The following is a 17983-nucleotide window of genomic DNA, read 5'->3' as shown; positions in this document are numbered from 1 at the left end:
CAGGCGCCACCTGTGGTACATGGTAAGAGCTCTGGAGTCCCCAGGAATTGTCACTTGCCACGAGGCTTTTAGAGGCTGACCAGGATCAGAGGCAGGTCTGCAGAAGCAGACTAAGGGCTTCTGACGAGGAAAGTATAATCCCAAGCTCTTCTATTTGATTAGCATGGGCTACCTGGTCTTCAGAGCTAATCAATCAAACCCCAATAGTTATCACTCACCAGAGGAACAACCCTCTTGGAGGATGGGTAGGAGTTATTTTCTAAGTGTGAACAGGTCCTTGGTGGAGGAAGAAGTCTTTTTTTAAAAAAACTATTTTTTTAAATTATTTATTTCTTTTTCAATTACAGTTGACATTCAATATTATTTTATATTAGTTTCAGGTGGACAGCATAGGGGTTAGACATTTTTATAATTTATGCAGTGATCCCCCCCAATTAGTCAGGTACCCACCTGGCACTATACACAGTGGACTACAAATATTTACTCTATTCTCTGTGCTGTACTTTACAGCCCCGTGACTATTTTGTAACTACCCATTTGTATTTCTTAATCCCTTCACCTTTTTCACCCAGCTCCCAACCCCCCTCCCCTCTGGCAACCATCAGTTTGTTCTCTGTATCTGAGTCCGTTTCTGTTTTGTTTTGTTTGTTCAGGTTTGTTGTTGTTGTTCTTTTAGATTCCACATATAACTGAGATCATATGTGACAACATGGATGAACCTGGAGGGTCTTATGCTAAGTGAAATAAATAAGTCAGACTGGGAAAAAGCATTATTTTGCCTAATGTCAATCAGTGTTGCTGGGATTTTGATATTATCAAGATTAGGGATGAGAGAAAAATTTAACAGCAACAGTGAAAACTAGGAGGGAGAGAGTTTTTGAAGATTGTCTCAGAAGAGAAACAATGAACCCTCTTCAAACTAAGATGCCACACTGTGAACAAATGTCGGCTGCTCAATGCCTATATCATGATGCCCCTCCGGAAGTTAGTGAAGGGGCAGGAGATCAGTGTGAGGCCAACTACAGAAGCACCTATATGGACAGATACTGTGTGTGCACTGTGGTGGAGAATCATGCAAGCGTGGCCTGGCCTGCATCCCCAGTCCATAGGGGCATGTGACCTGGGGCACTGAGGGTTGCATATCTAATTGCACTGGTATCTTCTGGGTGTAACTGTGTGTGTGCGCGCGCGCGCAGTTTTCATAGTCTCCTTTGCAGACAGCCTGCCCTATGGAAAATGATTGGACTAGGTAGTCTTTGCTTGTGAGAAATGTCAAGACCAAAGAGCGTTGCAAATAAGTTTCCCAAACTAAAACATAGCCAGATACAAGAAGACATAAGGTCGAATGGCGAGAAGGTACTTTGTGTGTGGCCAATCAGTGCACTGGCTCTGAGTGGTGGACAATATGATGGGGTATTTCAGTGACCGATGGCCTTACTAACTCTCATCCCACCTAGAGGAAGCATTCAACTGGTTTTAGGAGAAAGAGAAGGACAAATAATGGCCATGCCAAGCACTTAACTTGAATGACCTAATCTCTCTACCTATCTGAAGAGCAGGGCAAGTTTTGGGCATTAAATGGGGCTGTGAGAGGGAGCAGATCTGTGGCTCTTCACCCTCTGACGATGGACAGCCCACGGACATGCACTGGAGGAGACAGGACAAGGTTCACAATTGGCCAGCGCTGGCCAGGCAGAGCCCACCTGCTCCCCTGCATTTTCTAGCAGAACCAGAGGACAGTGAAGCATGGGAAGAGGCCCCAGCAGCCCCAAGGGCCTGGCTGGCCTTGCTGAAGGCTGACCTTTGACCATTCCCACCTCCTGAGCCAGAGCTGCTGGCCAGGCTGTTTCAATTCCGTCATTCTGTAAACAGAGGTGTGGTGAGTGAAAGGTTTAAACAATCCTCTCCAGTGCCTCCTTCTGTTCCCAGCTGTAGGCTATGTGTGGGGAGAAACCAGGTGAATGGAGAAAGACGGTAAATGCTTGGCTCAGAGAGCTTCTAGAAAGGCCGCACAGGCTTGCTTGGGATGGGGCAGCCCCAAGTGGGGTCCTTCAGAGGAAACACGCCTGGGCTAGGGTGGAATAAGCATATGGCTAGTCTCTAGAAGACAGCTTTTGCTCAGTGGGACCTGTGGTGGGTGATGAGGTCCTTACAGAGCTTCTGAATGGGGCAGCTCGGGAGCAGAGGGGGACAGAGTGGCTGGGGGCAGCTCAGCCTTTTAGCTGCTCAGCTGAAAACCCTGGCAGACCTGTACACCTTCCTTCCCAGCCCTCGCCTGGCTCGCCCATTCCTTGCTACAGACAGGGCGTGGCAGAGCCTTAAGGATCCTTTCCCACTCCTGGAGTTAACACAACTGCTTGCAACATTCCAGGGAGTGCAGACCTCAATGGAAAAAGTGACCACTGCTCACACAGCTGACAGAAAGAAAGGAGGACACATGGCCCAGCCCCACCCTGGGCGGAGGGGCTGGCAGGACATGGCACGACTGGCCAGAGGTTAAAAGACTGTCAGCAACCTAGGGAGACTGAGACATGTAAAGGCCTGCAGCCCTTTAGGAGGACTGTCCTGCCACTCTGGGGAGGGAGGGCAAGCTCTGTGCCAGTACTTGCAACCCAACATCTCCGGGCCTCCTTTTTTAAATCTATAAAATGAGCACAATAAGCAAGATAACTTGTACTATCCCTTCCACAGAGATGCCATCATTTAGATAAAACGAATTTCTCATTAGGCCCATAGTTCCCAAACTGGGTACCAAGGCACCCATGGCACCACAGTCAACTCACACAGGAGTCACAGGACGTTTTCACTTTTCTAGGGAAACATGATGAAGTCTGTCATACACCTTGCAAAATACCCCTACCGAGTTCTTTGGACGTAAGAAATGGAACTTCTAGGTATTTCTGTTGATCTAGGGGCATGGTGAAAGAATTATTAAGACCCTAAGGATGCCTTCTGTCAGGAAAGGTTGGAAACCTCCTTAGGGGGCCCTGAGCTCTTCAAAGGCCAGAACCATAGAGTATTCATCTCTGTCTGTGTTCTCCCCTCGTCAAAAACAAACAAAAAATTGAGCCCTAATGTTGGCATACAGTAGGGCCCAATAAATGTTTGTTGAATGAATGAATAGAAAGAAAATAATGAAATAGAATGTGTAAATGTAGCAAGGCCATGTGCCTCTACCGCTAAATGGCCATTGTGTTCCAGATCTGAATAAGCCCAAAGGAGAGATCATCGCCTCCTCAGCTGCACAGCCGTGACCTTCCTATAACCACTTTAAGTCAATGAAGCAGCCACACGGGGCTGGGGGAATTGCCAAAAACACAGTTACTAAACTGAATTTTACTCACGTCTTTGGTGAGCACTTTATCTACGTAATTTATCAGCCCAAACAGACGAAGAGAACATGACATTCTCCAATCTCCTTGGCCCATCCATGTGCAACGAGAAACAAAAATCAGGCCGAGACTTACTCGTGGAGTCCTCTTCCTTGGAAATGTCAGGTTCAGATAGTTATGAGAAAGGGATGATTTGGCCATGCCGAGATCAGCATTTTCTCCATAGTTTTTGCCCCAAGAATCTGTCAGAAGTAAAAGTATAACTGAGATTTGGATCCTGCTACAGCTACCCCAGGAGGTATCATTGCTAGAAGGTCCCTCCAAAATAATCGCCCCACTAAAGGTGTAAATGGCCCGTGCAGGGGGCTGATGCAGTGACCTGCAGTGACCTCCCAGCGGGCAGGGGTCACATAGCACCTGCCAGACATACTCACACACACTGGTCTGAGCAGGTGGAGTCCACCTCTATTTGGCCTCAAAGTCAAAGGGAAAGCACGGGTCAGTCCCAGAACAGAGGACATCAGTGTGACGAGCAGCCAGACATGGCCATAGGGCAGAGTTGGCTCAAGGGCCAAGCAAAGCCTGGTCCCAAAGCAGATCCTTACCCACAGGCCTCAGCGGGGTGCCCCGGAAGAGCTCGTAGAACTTGGAGAGGTACATGACCATGCTGAGCTTATCGGGCTCCTGAGCTGATGCCATCTCTTTGCCTGTGGTCACTGGGGGGATGCCAAACTCACGCTCGGCCACGTCAAATGCCAGCTGGTTGTTCTCTACAACGTCATCTTCATTCAAAGAGTCAAAGTTGCTAGAGAATCAAAACAAGGTGCAATTCAGAGAGAGGAGGCAGAGGTGGAGGGAAGGCAAGGAGCAGTGACCCCAATCCCTTCCCCCAATTACCTCCCCCACCCCGCTCCCCAGGGAGGCTCAGCCAAGAGAAAATGCTAACCCTGTCTTTCTCACTCAGGATGGGACAAAATCAGATTTGGGCCATGACAATGTCATCGCTGCCTGGGTTGACAATAATCAGAAAATTATTTATACCACTTTGGAAAATGTGTGAGCTACTTTAAAATAGTTCCTTTATGTTCTTTTCCTTTTAATTACAAAACTAACATGGGCTTCTGGTGAAAATAAACAGAAAAAATCAAGTTATAAAATAACAAGTGCGAGTCCCACTGCCTTCTCAAGGCAACCTTACTTTCTAAAGTTACCAATTGATAACCCTTTGGTAGGTTCCCTTTGGATGAATTTGCTCATGGGTGTGAGGTTACACTACACACATTGGTTTAAATACATCAATAGATGTATTGTGCTTTCAATATCACAAGGTAGTTCCACAAACATAATACAATGTGCCTAATAAATCTGACATTATTTTCAAGGTATAAATGAAACAAACTCAGTGAAGGTAAGTGGTTCGCCCAGTGGTACAGAGCAGAGCTAATTGATCTTCGTCTCAAATCTAATTCTTTTGGCTGTAAACCCTCACATTGGTCCCCAGAATTAAGTCTTGCTCGTAATTCCTCTCTTGACAGTGGATCTCCAAGGTGTAAATGCTCAAATTTCCCAAGTGTGATGATGAGGGGGCAAGAGGGACGAGTGTAATCACTGAGCCTGAGTCACTTTTGCTCCTCACACATTAGGAATACAGATCAAACAAGTTGCAGGCAGAGCAACCAGTGCAAACGGACAAAAAATAAAAATAAATGAGAAAAACTCAAATTGAAAATATGCAAAAAGGAATGAGAAATTCTGAACCAAGTTCTGAAGATTCTGCATCTAGTAGAACAGCCCTGGTTTTCCTTGTCTCCAGGGTCCCCTTGGGCCGTGAGGGGCTTGGAGGTCCACCCTGGGCCCCAGACTCACATCAGCTCAGGCCGGAAGTGGTGGATAATGGCACACAGGGCCAGGCCACTCCGCCAGGATGTGGTCAGGTCAGTAACGTTGACATGCTGGTAGCCCTCAGTCTGCTGCTGGCACCAGGTTAACAGCTTGCTGGGCCGGATGTCTGACTCTGCAGTAAGGGGAGACAGATGGTGGTAAAGTGCTCTGAGGAAATCTCAACAGCCCACCTGTGGTCCTCCTCTGACTGCCATCATGGCTGAGGACCAGGAGAAACAGCACCAAGGCAAGGGGCCCTGTTAAGAGCACGGTGGGAGGGCAGGATGCTGGGATAGAAAGCGTGCTCTCTTGCAGCAACGAGTCCCTAAGACCCACTCTGGCCAGGCCCCCATTAGAGGCTAGGAACACAGAGGCGAGGATGGCACGGACTCTGCCAACGTCTCATCCAAGGGGGAGACAGACACGGAAGTGGGTGATGATGACACAGTGTTGCAATGGCAGAGAAGCAGGGTGCTGGGGGAGCCTGTGAGCAGGTCTGCTCTGCGTCTGCTGGGGCAGGGGAACTTGCCAAAAAGAGTCACAAAGGAGGGAGGCTTAAGCTGCTTCTTGAAAAATGTCTAGCAATTCAGCAAGCAGAAGGCGGCATTCCAGGAAAACAGACAGGACTGCCATGGCAAAGACTCTAGAAAAACCTGCTGTGTTTGTGTAAGATGGTTGACGACAGGGGTGGCAGCAGTGGGTGGGGAGGGAGGTAAGGGAGGAATGGTTGGTAAGGCCGAGTTTGCCCAACAGCAGGGAGGACGCAAGGTGTGGGCAGGCGATGGAAGACAGAGAGGCCTTCAAGCAGGATGGTGACCTGAGCAAAGCCTAATGGTTGCTGAGGAATTATTCATGTAATTATCCTTTCTGTCTGGGCACCGGCCTTGTGCCCTATACTGTGCCAGGCCCTGGAAGATCAGGAAAAGAGTGGAACACATGGAGCTTGTTAACTAGTGGGGAGATAAGATCCTCGTACTGGAAACAGAAGGGGGAAAAAAGCAAGTCCCAGCGACGTAATTCCACAGTTCACTTCAACGTGCTAAGCGCTTGCCACATACTGACTCCTTTATGAGGATTATACTGTAGGGTGTCAATGCCCTGATTTTACAAGAGGAAACTCACATACAGAGGAGAGGAGCCTGGCTAAGGTCACACAGGTCATCGGAGCAGAGCCAGGCGGGCTTTAGGACTTATGCCCCCATGGCCACCCAGCAGGCCTCCTACCCAAAAATCCCTCCCAGTGGCCTCGCCGGGGTCCCAGGAAGGTCGCTTACCCCGCCTAGAGAGGCCGACGGATCTCCGCATTGAGCCCAGCCTCTCGAGAGGGGATTGGTGCAGCTCCTTAGTGATGTACAAATGCTTCACCTACAAGTAAGAGAGACCACACAGCTGACCACCAGTGCTCCCCTAAATTCTAGTCTCAGGGCCTCTGAACCTGACCCACTCTTTTCTCCTACCACTGGACCTTCAGCAAGGGAACCCAGGCCACCTGAGACACAGAGCAATGACCTCAATTATCCACCCAAATGTGGAAGAACTCAAGTGTAAATATATGTCGTTGGCTAATTTTTAAAATTCATACCCTTCTTTGTGCTGTTGACTAAAGAGTTTGGGGGGGTATGGCTCTGAGTCAAGGGGAGGAAAACAATGGACTCTAGGACCGCGGACGGAAAGGACTTGATATTTAGCCAAGTAGATTATTTGAGAGAGGTATGCTTACCAACACACATGCACGGTGACACACCTATGTACATATGTCGACATGGACTTACATGTTTTTTAATTCTCCCCCGTGGGCTAGAGAGAAGCTGACTCTGTGTTTCTCTCATGGCTCTCCTAGAGAGAGGAACTGGTCCCACCTTTGAGTCAAGAGGCATTGGTGGCCTTGGTCCCAGGGATGAGCCAAGGTTTTAGGTGACCCCTCCTTCCCACTGCTCAGTGCAGGGTGACCAGACAGAGCCCCAGGGAAGGACTACCTGATGGGGCCGGACACAGTTGGAGTTGAGGTTTGGGTACCGCGTCCCCGGGTCCAGCGTGTACTGCTCAAAGTTCTTGTTGATGTTCTCTGGGGTTGTTTGAGGTAACAGCCGATACAGACTTTCTCTGGAGGGAGGCAGAGTCCAGGGTCAGCGACTGCTCTTGAAGCCTCAGGCCTTTATTCCCCCCTCTCTCCCCCACTCCCCTTCCCGGCTCTCAAGGGCTTCTTAGATGTGTTTGTATAACCCTTCTGTGCAACGCCTGGCCCTTGTGGTTTTTGAGATCTGCAAAGTAGGGGAGGTTCAAAGGGGCCGAGAGGAGGCACGAGGGAGTCCAGGAGACGGCAATGCTGGCCTCCTCCCCCTGGCAGAGCTGGCAGCACAGCGACCTGTGGTTTTGCTCTAACTGCCACTCAGCCACGCTGCCTCCTGTGGCCTGCCCCCCATGACCACAGGTCTCCACACCCAAGACCAGCAAAAGCCTGTCCCCAGCCAACAGCCCTGACTTCTCCCAGTCCACCAGCTGTCACAGACACGTGGCAACAGCAGGGGCCTGGGAGGGAGCCCAGGATCTCAGCACGGGAAGAGGCCCGGGAGGTCAGACATCCCAGCTCCCTACAGGGCAGGACACTCAGCATTTCACTAGAAAAGTTCCCTAAACCTCTTCTGGTGCCTGTGACTGAGCAGTGCAGGGAACCCCACCTTCCAGGCCAGCCCAGAGGAAGATTTCTCTTCAGCATCTAGTACTAGGTCCTGGCTCTCTGAGAAAGTCACTGAAGGAGGTAGACCATGGTAGAGGAAGTTTCCTTGGGGACCCCAAAGATCAAATCAAGCCACATATGGGAAGGCCGATGAGAGGATACAGGCTCCAGGTTCATCCAGGAGCCACCTAATGCCAGCCTCACTCCCTCTCCTACCTGTGCTTTAATCTGGCCCTGTCCCCAGCCGGGAGCCCTGCTAGCGATCCTCACCTTTCAGCCAGCAGCTCCAGGGGAGGAGCCCCCAGGTCCCAGCTCTTTACCATCCATGCCGTGTCAAAGGCGGCGAGGAAGCCACGGGCACAGCCTGTACCCATGGGCCAAAAGGGCTGCAAAAGAAAACAGGCAAAATTCCTATTGATTCTAAGGATTCCTTGCGTGCTTTCCCATTCTGTCCAGCACTTGCCGACTGCCAGGCCCATGCGAGGCCTGGGGGGAGAGAGGTGATGGGGCAGCCCGCTAGGTTTCACCACAAATACAAATATCTGTGGCGTGAAGGGTGCTGTGACACAGGAACAGCAAAACTGCTTTGGGGCTCACAAAAGGTGAAGGCAAATTCCAATCCTTAGGAAGGGAGATGGAAATTGGGACTGCTTCATAAAAGATCCGCATTTATGCTGATTTTAAAGAATGGACAGTGTTCTGATCTTGTGCGTTTCAGGAGTAGTGAGCAAAACAAAAATAGTGGGCAAAGGCGGGGTGGCTGGAAATGACGGAGGCTGATGGAAGAATAGGCCCTCTGGTTTGGGTATAGCAGAGGTCATGGGAGCAGAGTCCTGAGTGGTAACACTGAGAAGTGGGGTGCGGGGCTGGGGCTCTGAGTGCTTCACCAAGGAGCTTAGGTTACACACAGCCCACACACAAGGACTCATTCACCAAGCACAGTTCTAACTTAACCGTCCCATGTGCACCCAAAGTGTGGTTTGGGATTTGAGGCTTAACTTGAGATAAATACATAAACACTTTTTGGTTAGGGCTTACATTAAAGATAAAAATGTATCCCCTCTGAAAGCATGTATTTAACCTAAGGGTCCTAGCATGTGCCAATTTTCTGGGAAGAAGTTTGAGCAGGGAGGCAGTGAAGAGAAACTGGACTTTGGGCCCACGTGCCTTTCGTGTATCTTATACAATCTCTGTGTTGAAAGGCCACAAAGATCCAGCCACACGAGGAGGCAGTCTTGGCCTAGCTGAGGGCCCACATGCTCTGAGAAAAAGAGCCGTGAAGTCCAGACCCGGGCCGCCTAATTTTGTACTTCAACAAAGAGGTCCGCCCAGAACAACCCCACAGTGGGAGAGAAAGCTGTCTCGCTGATACGCAGGCAGAACTGGCTCTCCTCTGAGTTTAGTGAAAGGGCAGGCTCCCAGGCCAGGATGGGCTTGCCAGAGTCCTGCCAACTGGCTGAGGGCCTGTCCTTCCCCAGCTGCACGACAGCAGATGCCGCCAGCCGAAGCATAAATGCAGGAAAGCAGCCTGTCTCCGCATAGGGCGTAGGGGCACCAAATGTCGGCAGTACCTCAAGCAAGCTGTCGCCCACCAGGGCCACGAGCAGCTGGTGTGACTGACGCTCCCGCACCAGGGCTGCGTTCTCTGAGGCGTACATGGAGGTGAAGTCGAACATAGCCACGTCGGGCTGCCCGTAATGGTTCATGGCAAAGTCTAAAGACGGCAGCTGGTAATTGGTGGCAAAGTCTGCCGCTTCCCGGGCGTAAGAAAGCAGGTGGTCCTGGTTCACGTTCTCTGCACACAGCAGCCTCTCTGTGTCGATGTAGTCCTGGGGGTGGGGGTGGGGGTGGGGGGAGAGAACAGGAACACAGTGCGGCAGCCTGAATTCATCACATTCAGACCCACTTCTTCACAGACGGGCTCGGAGTGGGCGTGTACAGTGAGGCTCATCAACACAGAAATAGGAAATCAGGGCCAAGGGGACAAAGAGGAACCAAATCAGCCATCTGTGAGGATTAACAGAGCTGTGATTAAGCATCAAACTTGGCTTTGAGCTTCCTGGCACCCGGGGCAAAAGGGAAATGTGATATATTACAGGGCTCTCTTATCAAAAAGAAGGAAGCATAGAAATTCCCAAGGGGAGGCAATTTTTTCCTGGCACTAAATTCTAAAAGAACGGTCTCACGTAGGGATTTCAACAGAGAACACTGTGTTGTAATGAACAGTGTACTTAAAAAACAGTCTTGCAGCAAATGTAGAAGCATATGTCCTGTGGCTGGTTCTCATGATAATGTCAGTAAAAATCAATGACAAAAGAGCGAGTAAAAGAGTGATTGATTGTATAATGGACTAAGCGAGGCTAGTGTGGTCCAGATATGCTGTGTGGAGCAGTCCGAAACGACCAGAAGAGAAATGGGTACTTGACAGAATGAAAACTTTCTCTCCAGAATCAATCAGTCCCCCTTTTCCTGACAGACAGGGGCTACTCAGGGTCTGCTTGGCTTTCACAGTGTTCACTGTTCTAGAGGGTTAGGGTACCCACCCGGAGGGACACCGCCGGTGAACTGCAAGAAGCCTGTCTCCCAAGGTCAACCCTGTCTGTCGTGCAGCTAAAGAAACTAAAAGACTGTCTTTCCCAAAAGCTGACACAGAAAGTGCCCATCCCTGGGCGGGAGACAAGGGGAAGACAGGGACCAGTGTGTATAAGATATAAGACCAACACAGGCCTCGGGTCGTCAAGAGCAAGAGGTCAAATTCCCTTCTGCTGTTTAATGAGTGCATAACTTTGGAAAAGTTATGGAACTCTTCTGTGTTTCGATTTTTCTTACTTATGAAATAGGAATAAGAAAATCTAATTCACAGAGCCCTGGGAGGACAAACTGAGACTCTTACTAAATGCCCAGGCTGACGCCTGGCATGTGGGAAGTGCTCAACGAATGGAACTCCTGTCACTAATAGTAAGGTGGCACAAAATGCAGCTTATGGTGAAGCTGGCACCTGGACCCCCCCAAGGTGCCAGCAAGAGCATTTACGAAGGGCTTAGATGGCTCAGCCTCAGCTGTAGAGTGACCTGCTGGGTCAATTTTCCCAATCGCCATGATTTCAAATACCTGTTCTGGGAATTCTGATATTTCCAAACCCAAACCGCGTCACCCAAATTGCACCCAGCATTGGCCCAAGACATTTTGTAAGGTCATGGTGTGCAGGCTGGAGCTCCTGTTACTGGCTTTTCTTTCTCATACCTGTTCCTACAGTCACATGATCACTTTCCCCCCTTGAAGTGTGGAGATGAGATGGGAAAGAGTGAATGGATAGGTCTCAAAAATCCCCATTCTCAAACATGCTTCAAGCATCTGAGGTGGACCAGGTGACAGGTGAATGTGGACACTGTACAAGAAAGGTAATGCCTGGTGCCGATGCCCCAAACAGGAGTGCAGGGACCTGGCAAAGGGAGCAGACAGACCTGTACACTATACTGGGATGACAGCCCACCTGGCCCGGGGCTGCTCGGAGAAGCCATGGGGCTTTGTAGGGCAGGAGGTCCCAGGCAAGTGGGTGGATGGCAGAAGTAGACAAGAGAGAAAAAAGTGGGAATGGGGATATAAGGAACATGAGTAGGCCCAGGGAAGCAGTTCTAAATTCAGATAAAGGCAGAGGAATGAATTTGGGGTCCCATTTTCCACAGGCCTAGGGTGCTGAAGAGGCTGGATCCTAGATAGAGAGGTGGGGCAGTAGAGGGAGGCAGCAAAAATGAGCAAAGCTGGGTAATACAATAGGAAGAATAGTCACCCCAAGGGTTGAGCTGGAAAGAGGCTGTAGACCAGAAGCAAAAGTCAGGCAGTGCCTGTCCAGTGCTTCAAATGAGGGTGGACTCAGCCTCAGGGAACCACCTGTGACATGTGTCCACCTCACACACCTGGCAGCCAAGCTTCCACCATGAGGAGATCAAGCCTGCTGTGAGCAGGAATCCTAGTCTGCATGTACGTGGGCCACCCTCCTTGTGGGGAAAGCAAGACGGGCACAGCTGGGCGCCCAGATGCACAGTTTCTTGAGCAGAAACTTTCCTCTCCTTTCAGGAACCATAGAAGGAAGCCCAGAGATCAGCAGGAATAGATGAGGAAGCCGGTCCGTCAAGTCACAAGAACAACCACTGGCTCCGCACCTTCTGTGTGCCTCTAGGTGGATGCTGACCCAAACAGGGAGAGGAAAAGAGAGAGGACTTGCCGTTCCTCTGGGAGCAAGAGAAGAATGCTAGTTTAAGTGGCTCAGGGACGATGGGCCAGCTCCCAACTTGTGCGAATGATAGAGAGCCTGGCTAGACATCTACAGACTCAGGCCAGAGCTCTTGAACCAACTGGGTACCCAGTTCTCCCATGTCCCGTTTTCCCAAGTGTAGCGTCTGGCCTCTACTTTTCTAGACAGGAGTTCCTGTCTTACACCTAGAGGCTTCTCAGCACCAGCTCAGAAGGAGCCACCAGTGTCTCTGCAGGAGAAGGAAGCCTTGGTGAGGAAGCATGCGACTGAGATCTACTGCCAGCTGCCCCGTAGTTAGGATGGATGGGAGCAGAGTGTGTCATTCTCACCCGCCGGGGCCATGCAGAGAACCTGAGACAGGTGTGGAGGGGCTGTGACAACTGCCAAGCAATCGAGTCCCCAAGAGCAACATGTCGTGACCTGGACAAACGCCTTGGGACGACCGAGGGAACCTTAGCATTCCAGACGACTGGAGCACTCGGCCGGTGAAACAGGAAACCCAAATCACACTTTGCCTGATGCCCCAGGGGAGGGCTGACAAAAGCCTCCCCAGCCTCTGCAAAGATGCCCATTGCACCTATCCCCCTGGACCCCAAATGGTTCTTCACTATCTGACACAGGCAACATGGCAGAGGGGCAACTTCAGGAGGGACACCTGTGGAGCAGAGGGGAGAGGGAACACCAGCTTGCCTCCCCCAGACCGGGTCAGCAGTGGGGCATCAGATGTTGAGCCGATTGCTCACACATCTGCTGGCTGTGCTCAGCTTCATTCACATGTCCAGCAACTCAGGCTTTCAACAAAGACCTGACCAACGCAGAGAAGGCCCAAGGGAGGGCTGGGTTACTAATGCCACCTGGCAGGCTGCCAGCACAAGCCGGCGAGAAGACAGGCACATTCTTTTCTGACAAGCAGCAATGAATGGTCACCGTGCTGCCTGGGCTGTAGGCCCACGCCCAGAGAGCAGGCTGACCTCGGACGGCCTGGTCCTTATCTTGAGGCCATAGCAGTGGCAGGAACAGGGGCTCTGGAAAGGTTGAACACCTGACCAAAGCAGCTTCCAGCCCAGGGCCCACCACGGCATGGTCCTTCCTGCCAACCCTGCTCTCTGTGTAAGCAGGAAAATGCAGAGGCCAGGAAGCCAGCAGGACAAAAAAGCAGGTGTCCAAACCAGGCAGAGAAGTTATAAAGGGAAATCTCTAAACCCCTACATGCCAGGAACGGAGCTGTGGACTCTGAATACGTTTTTAAACGACTCTTCCCAACAACCCTTTCAGGCAGAAACTATTACTCGTATTCTGCAGATGAGAACACTGAGGTTCAGAAAGGTCAGCTTTGTCACCGTCCTGAGTTAATACCCGGCAGGGCCAGGTATTTTGAAGTCTTTTTAGCTGCAATAATAGAGCTTCTCCGCCATACCATGACAAGGAGGCCACAGCGTGAATTTCACAAGTGAAAGTGTCTCTGTGTCCCACTAAGACAAGGAGCCCCCATCTACCTCCAAATGACATTTGATCTCCCAGAAAAGCAGGCAGGGCTGAATCAGACGTGGGGATGGAAACAACTCAGCTGATCTCTTGGGAGTAATACCTGGGTAAGGGGCTCAGCACCCCTGCCCACAGCTCTGCGGAAACATGCCTGTGTGTATTGGTGTGGGTTCCTTCATCCAACACTCATGCAGCACCAAGGAGGAGGAGAGTGGTGGGCAGTGGGTCCTTCCCTGTTGCCCCCTTGCTCAGTTTCTGGCAGGATGATGTCTGCTCCTACACGTGCTGATGCCACCAAGCCCAGGTCACAAAGGGAAAGACAGTTAGGACCTCATCGCCAAAGGGATACATACATTGATAATGACCCCTTTGTCCAGCAGGCTCTGCTTCTTGGCGGTCATGACAAAGTAGTGGGTGCAGTCCTTGTAGTAAACAATGTTCTCAAGATCAATCCCTGAAAAGAGAAGTGTTCACAGACTCAGTCAGTATCGCTTCCTCAGCGCCCAGTGGGTCAGGAGCCCTGCTTTGCCTCCTTATCTACCTGTGGAATAGCATGTGAGACAAGTGTTGGAGAGAGACGGGGCTGGAAAAGGGAAACCCGAGTACCAGGATTTACCCAGGTCAGCACGGCTAGCTCCTACAGTCCCACCGGACACTACTGCTTTCCTTTTCAATTGAGATGTAATCGACATGTAACATTGTGTAAGTTTAAGGTGTACAACATGTTGGTTTGATACATTTATGTTTTATAATATGATTAAGGCACTATTTCTTTTCAAATGAAACAATTCTTAGGGGCCGTGGACCAGTATTTCCAACTTAGAGCTGAGCAAGTGCTACTCGGGGCACAGCAGCCACGCAACGATGGGGCCAGGATTTGAACCCTGGACTATCTGATTGCAAGTCCCACCCACCAACCCTCCATACGGCCAGAGATGCAAAGAGCTGAGTGAATTCTCCAAAGATTATGCGAAGTGATGTTTCTAACCATTTCCTTGCTGTGTGTGAAAACCCAAATGCCCCGGGAGGAGCACCTCAGGTTAGAGGGCTGGGCTGTATCTTTTTGCACTTTCCACCAATTGCAGAAACTTTATAGATTGGCTTTCTGCATTTAAAACAATGCTGTGAGATGCTTAGCTCAGTGGTTCTCAAAGTGGGGTCCCTGGCTAGCAGTATCAGCACCATCTGAGAATTTGTAGGAAATGCAAATGATCAGGGCCCAACCCAGACCTACTGAAACTCTGGGGGTTTCAGTAGGGGACCAGCAATTCGTGGTTTAACAAGCCCCACAGGTGAGCCTGATTCACGCTCAAGTTTCAGAGCCACTGGCTTAGATTCTTTGAAGAGAGAAAGGAAGAGATGCATGGCCGCTTATCAGAGTCAACACAGAGGTGTACGGGGTAACCATGGGAACCCCTTTATTACCATTAAATAGGAAACAGCCATCAGTGCAGAGGCACCCCCTTCCCGCAGAGGAAATTCATCCGAGTCACTGTGTGATGGGCACTGGTGTAAAACAATGGCCAAAGGTGACGAGGACAGCAAAGTTTAAAGGAAGCTCATTGAAACATTTGGAAAAACACACTCAATGTCCTATCATAATTTATATTGGGTGACCTGTTTAAGTATTTTCTTGGTTTTTGAGGGGAAGGGAGTGTTAGAGAGCTGTTAAATTATACAAAGGGACATAATATGCCGGAAGGAAATACCTTTTTTTATTTAAATAAGATAATGCAACTGTGGTGAAATTCAGAGGGTCATGCAATGGGCAAACATCACTGTGGCCAGTGAGAGGCAGAGTCTGGCTCAACAACGAATCCCATTCCTAGAAAACTATCTTATCCAAATAATGCACCAGAAGCAGTTTTGGCTGTAACAATAAATAAATGAAAGGTCTAAGTCAGAGGCCAGCAAACTTTTTTCTGTAAAGGGCCAGATAGTAAATATTTTGGGCTTTGTGGGGCATTAACAACTACTCATGGTGGAGCAGCCACTGGCAACAGTGTAAACAAGTGGGCATGCTGTGTTCCCCTAAACCTTTATTTATGGACATTGAAACTTGAATTTCATATAACATTCAACTTTGTCACACAATATTCTTTTGATTTTTCTTCGCCATTCAAAAATATTAAAACCATTCTTAGCTTGAAGGCAATACAAAAACATGTGGACAGCCGGTTTGCCACCCATGGTTTAAATGCTTAAGCAGTGACAATACAGTCACTTAATGAGCTGTTGTGCCCAAACCAACCATCAGGAGAACTAGGCTGCAATATGGATAGTATTTAAAATGTGATACTACATGAGAGAAGCAGAATAGCAAGGAGTACTGCTGTGGGGACAGAGCCAGGAGAGCGGTTTCCAGGCTCTCGACCTCACGTGGAAAGGTGCTGGCTCAGGTAGTAGATGGCCATCAGCTGTAATTATTTGGCCATCAGCTTTAACCAGTGAGCCATTAGCTACTAATATAACTGCTGTGGCTGAGCTGGCAAGCGCAGATTGCGGCTAGCAAGTGTGGTTAGCAAGCGGATTGTGGATAGTGTTGATCCTACTTCCTGTCTCTCATCCAGCCGCCAGTTAGACTGGGGTGCAGGAAGACCCCTCGATGGGGTCCTGGCAGATGTTTGCTTTTGTGTCTTGACCAGCCACCAGCGAGAATATAGTGGTATGACTCCCCATCTATGGCCCCGTGCGTGTTCCTTTTCAGCTTCACCATATTCTGTCTCCACCCGCCAAGAGCAGGACCAGAGACCCTGCATTACAATTGCACTATGATGAGAGCTACTAGATCCATGTAAAAAGAAAGGATGCAGGTGGAAAATTACCTAAAAGGAGACTATTCATGAGCTAGGTGGTGCTGGGTGTGGATGATCTATTTTTAGTGTAAAGATTTAACACTGTTGTTACATTGCCTTTTCCAGGAGAAATATAAATTTTTAAATCAAGTTAAAAACGAAAAAAAAATCTGGAATTTACTTAATTGGGAGCAGGTGTTTCATCCCTCACTTTCTTCTCACCCTGCTTTATTTCCCCCCACCATCCTTATAGACCACTTGGCGTGTTAGTTATTTGTTTAATGACGGTCTTCTCCCCTCATAGAATGTAAGCTCTAAGAGTGGGGTTTTTTTGGTTTGGCCACTGTTCTATCTCACATCCTTGAACAGCATTTGGCACTCAGTAGGCATTCAATACATATTTGTTGAATAAATAAACGGATACTTTCTTTCCTCAAGGCCCACGCCTGGGGGACAACTGATGCCCCTGGGTGAGGGTCATGCTCCCCAGTACTCTCTGGACACCCTCAGGAGGAAGGGCAGGCAGCGCACTGCACAAAAGCACCTACGCTTTTCCAGGGACCACTCACAGGTTACTGGCTGCCCACTCACAGCGCTCCCTGAGTCTCATGCTGACCTCTGGCCGTATGCCAACAAGCATGCATTAACATGGTTAATGTGGGTGTCCCTCCCCGGACAGAGCCACTCGGGTGGGGACCGTGTCTGCTACGACTTTATATCCCACACCATTGAGTACGAGCACACAATGAGCATTCAGTAACTGTCTCCTGAATAAATAAATGTGTATCTATATTCATGAACAACATGGAGAACTTGCCCTCAAGAAGCCCTCTTGTCCTCAGAGGAATCCTGCCCATCATTATCCTAAGGGGAAATCTCTGCTTCCACTTCATCAGACTGAGTCTCCCAGTCCCAAGAGCTAGAAAAGCCAGATGCTCCTTGGGTCACTTTAGGAAGCGTGGACAATGGCCTGGTTTGGAGAGAGGTGATGGTCTCACCTGTTTCTTCCTTGAGGTCCTGGAAAAATTTCTGATTGAAGATGAAAGCCACGCCACTAATCTCTTCCACCTTGGCCTCAGCTGTGCTGTTTCTGTTTATGAAGTTGGCGGTGATTGCAATAGCCAACTTCCCACGGAATTCTTTTCTTCTGAACCCTGCATGAGGAAAAGGGAAGACGTGGGTCTTTCTTCTGGATTTGGTGGGCAAACTGAAAAAGATTACTGAGAAAACTATTCTCAGACGCTAATGAAACCAGAATTCTGAGTGTCTAGAGAACAGGGGCAGGCAGAAACGCCGAGGTTTGCACGCGAGGAAGAAACATCACCAGAGGTCTTTCTACATCAGTGGGACTTGTCCCGTTTCTTAAATCTACAGGACCCATTATCATGGTTAGATTTTGACAAACTAAAGGCTAAACAATGTTCTCCAACAGGTAATCACAGGGTCACCCTGTTAACGATGTGTTAGGCATTGTGGCTAGGTACATTCATGAAAGACCCACATGCACTTGCAACTTAGACAATTAAACTACTTTGTCAGCACTTTTCATGTTTTTTTT

At 49.5% G+C, this 17983-nt stretch overlaps 1 protein-coding gene across 13 annotated transcripts in view; it reads right to left on the bottom strand.

Annotated features, from left to right (window-relative positions):
- The window catches only part of MICAL2 (microtubule associated monooxygenase, calponin and LIM domain containing 2), a 203305-nt gene that overhangs the window by 89864 nt on the left and 95458 nt on the right, over positions 1–17983 (bottom strand). For all 13 annotated transcript variants that reach the window (XM_074336000.1, XM_074336004.1, XM_074336003.1 and 10 more), the window contains 9 exons: positions 17424–17579; positions 13984–14084; positions 9462–9719; positions 8161–8276; positions 7190–7316; positions 6488–6578; positions 5199–5346; positions 3938–4137; positions 3468–3574 (listed from right to left, as the gene is read on the bottom strand). In XM_074336000.1, the coding sequence (XP_074192101.1) occupies positions 3468–3574; positions 3938–4137; positions 5199–5346; positions 6488–6578; positions 7190–7316; positions 8161–8276; positions 9462–9719; positions 13984–14084; positions 17424–17579 (1304 nt within the window). The remainder of the gene's footprint in view (positions 1–3467; positions 3575–3937; positions 4138–5198; positions 5347–6487; positions 6579–7189; positions 7317–8160; positions 8277–9461; positions 9720–13983; positions 14085–17423; positions 17580–17983) is intronic.

This window comes from Rhinolophus sinicus, linkage group LG06, assembly GCF_036562045.2.
Source record: "Rhinolophus sinicus isolate RSC01 linkage group LG06, ASM3656204v1, whole genome shotgun sequence".
Lineage (NCBI taxonomy): Eukaryota > Metazoa > Chordata > Mammalia > Chiroptera > Rhinolophidae > Rhinolophus > Rhinolophus sinicus.
This window is presented reverse-complemented; position numbering and strand designations above follow the sequence as displayed.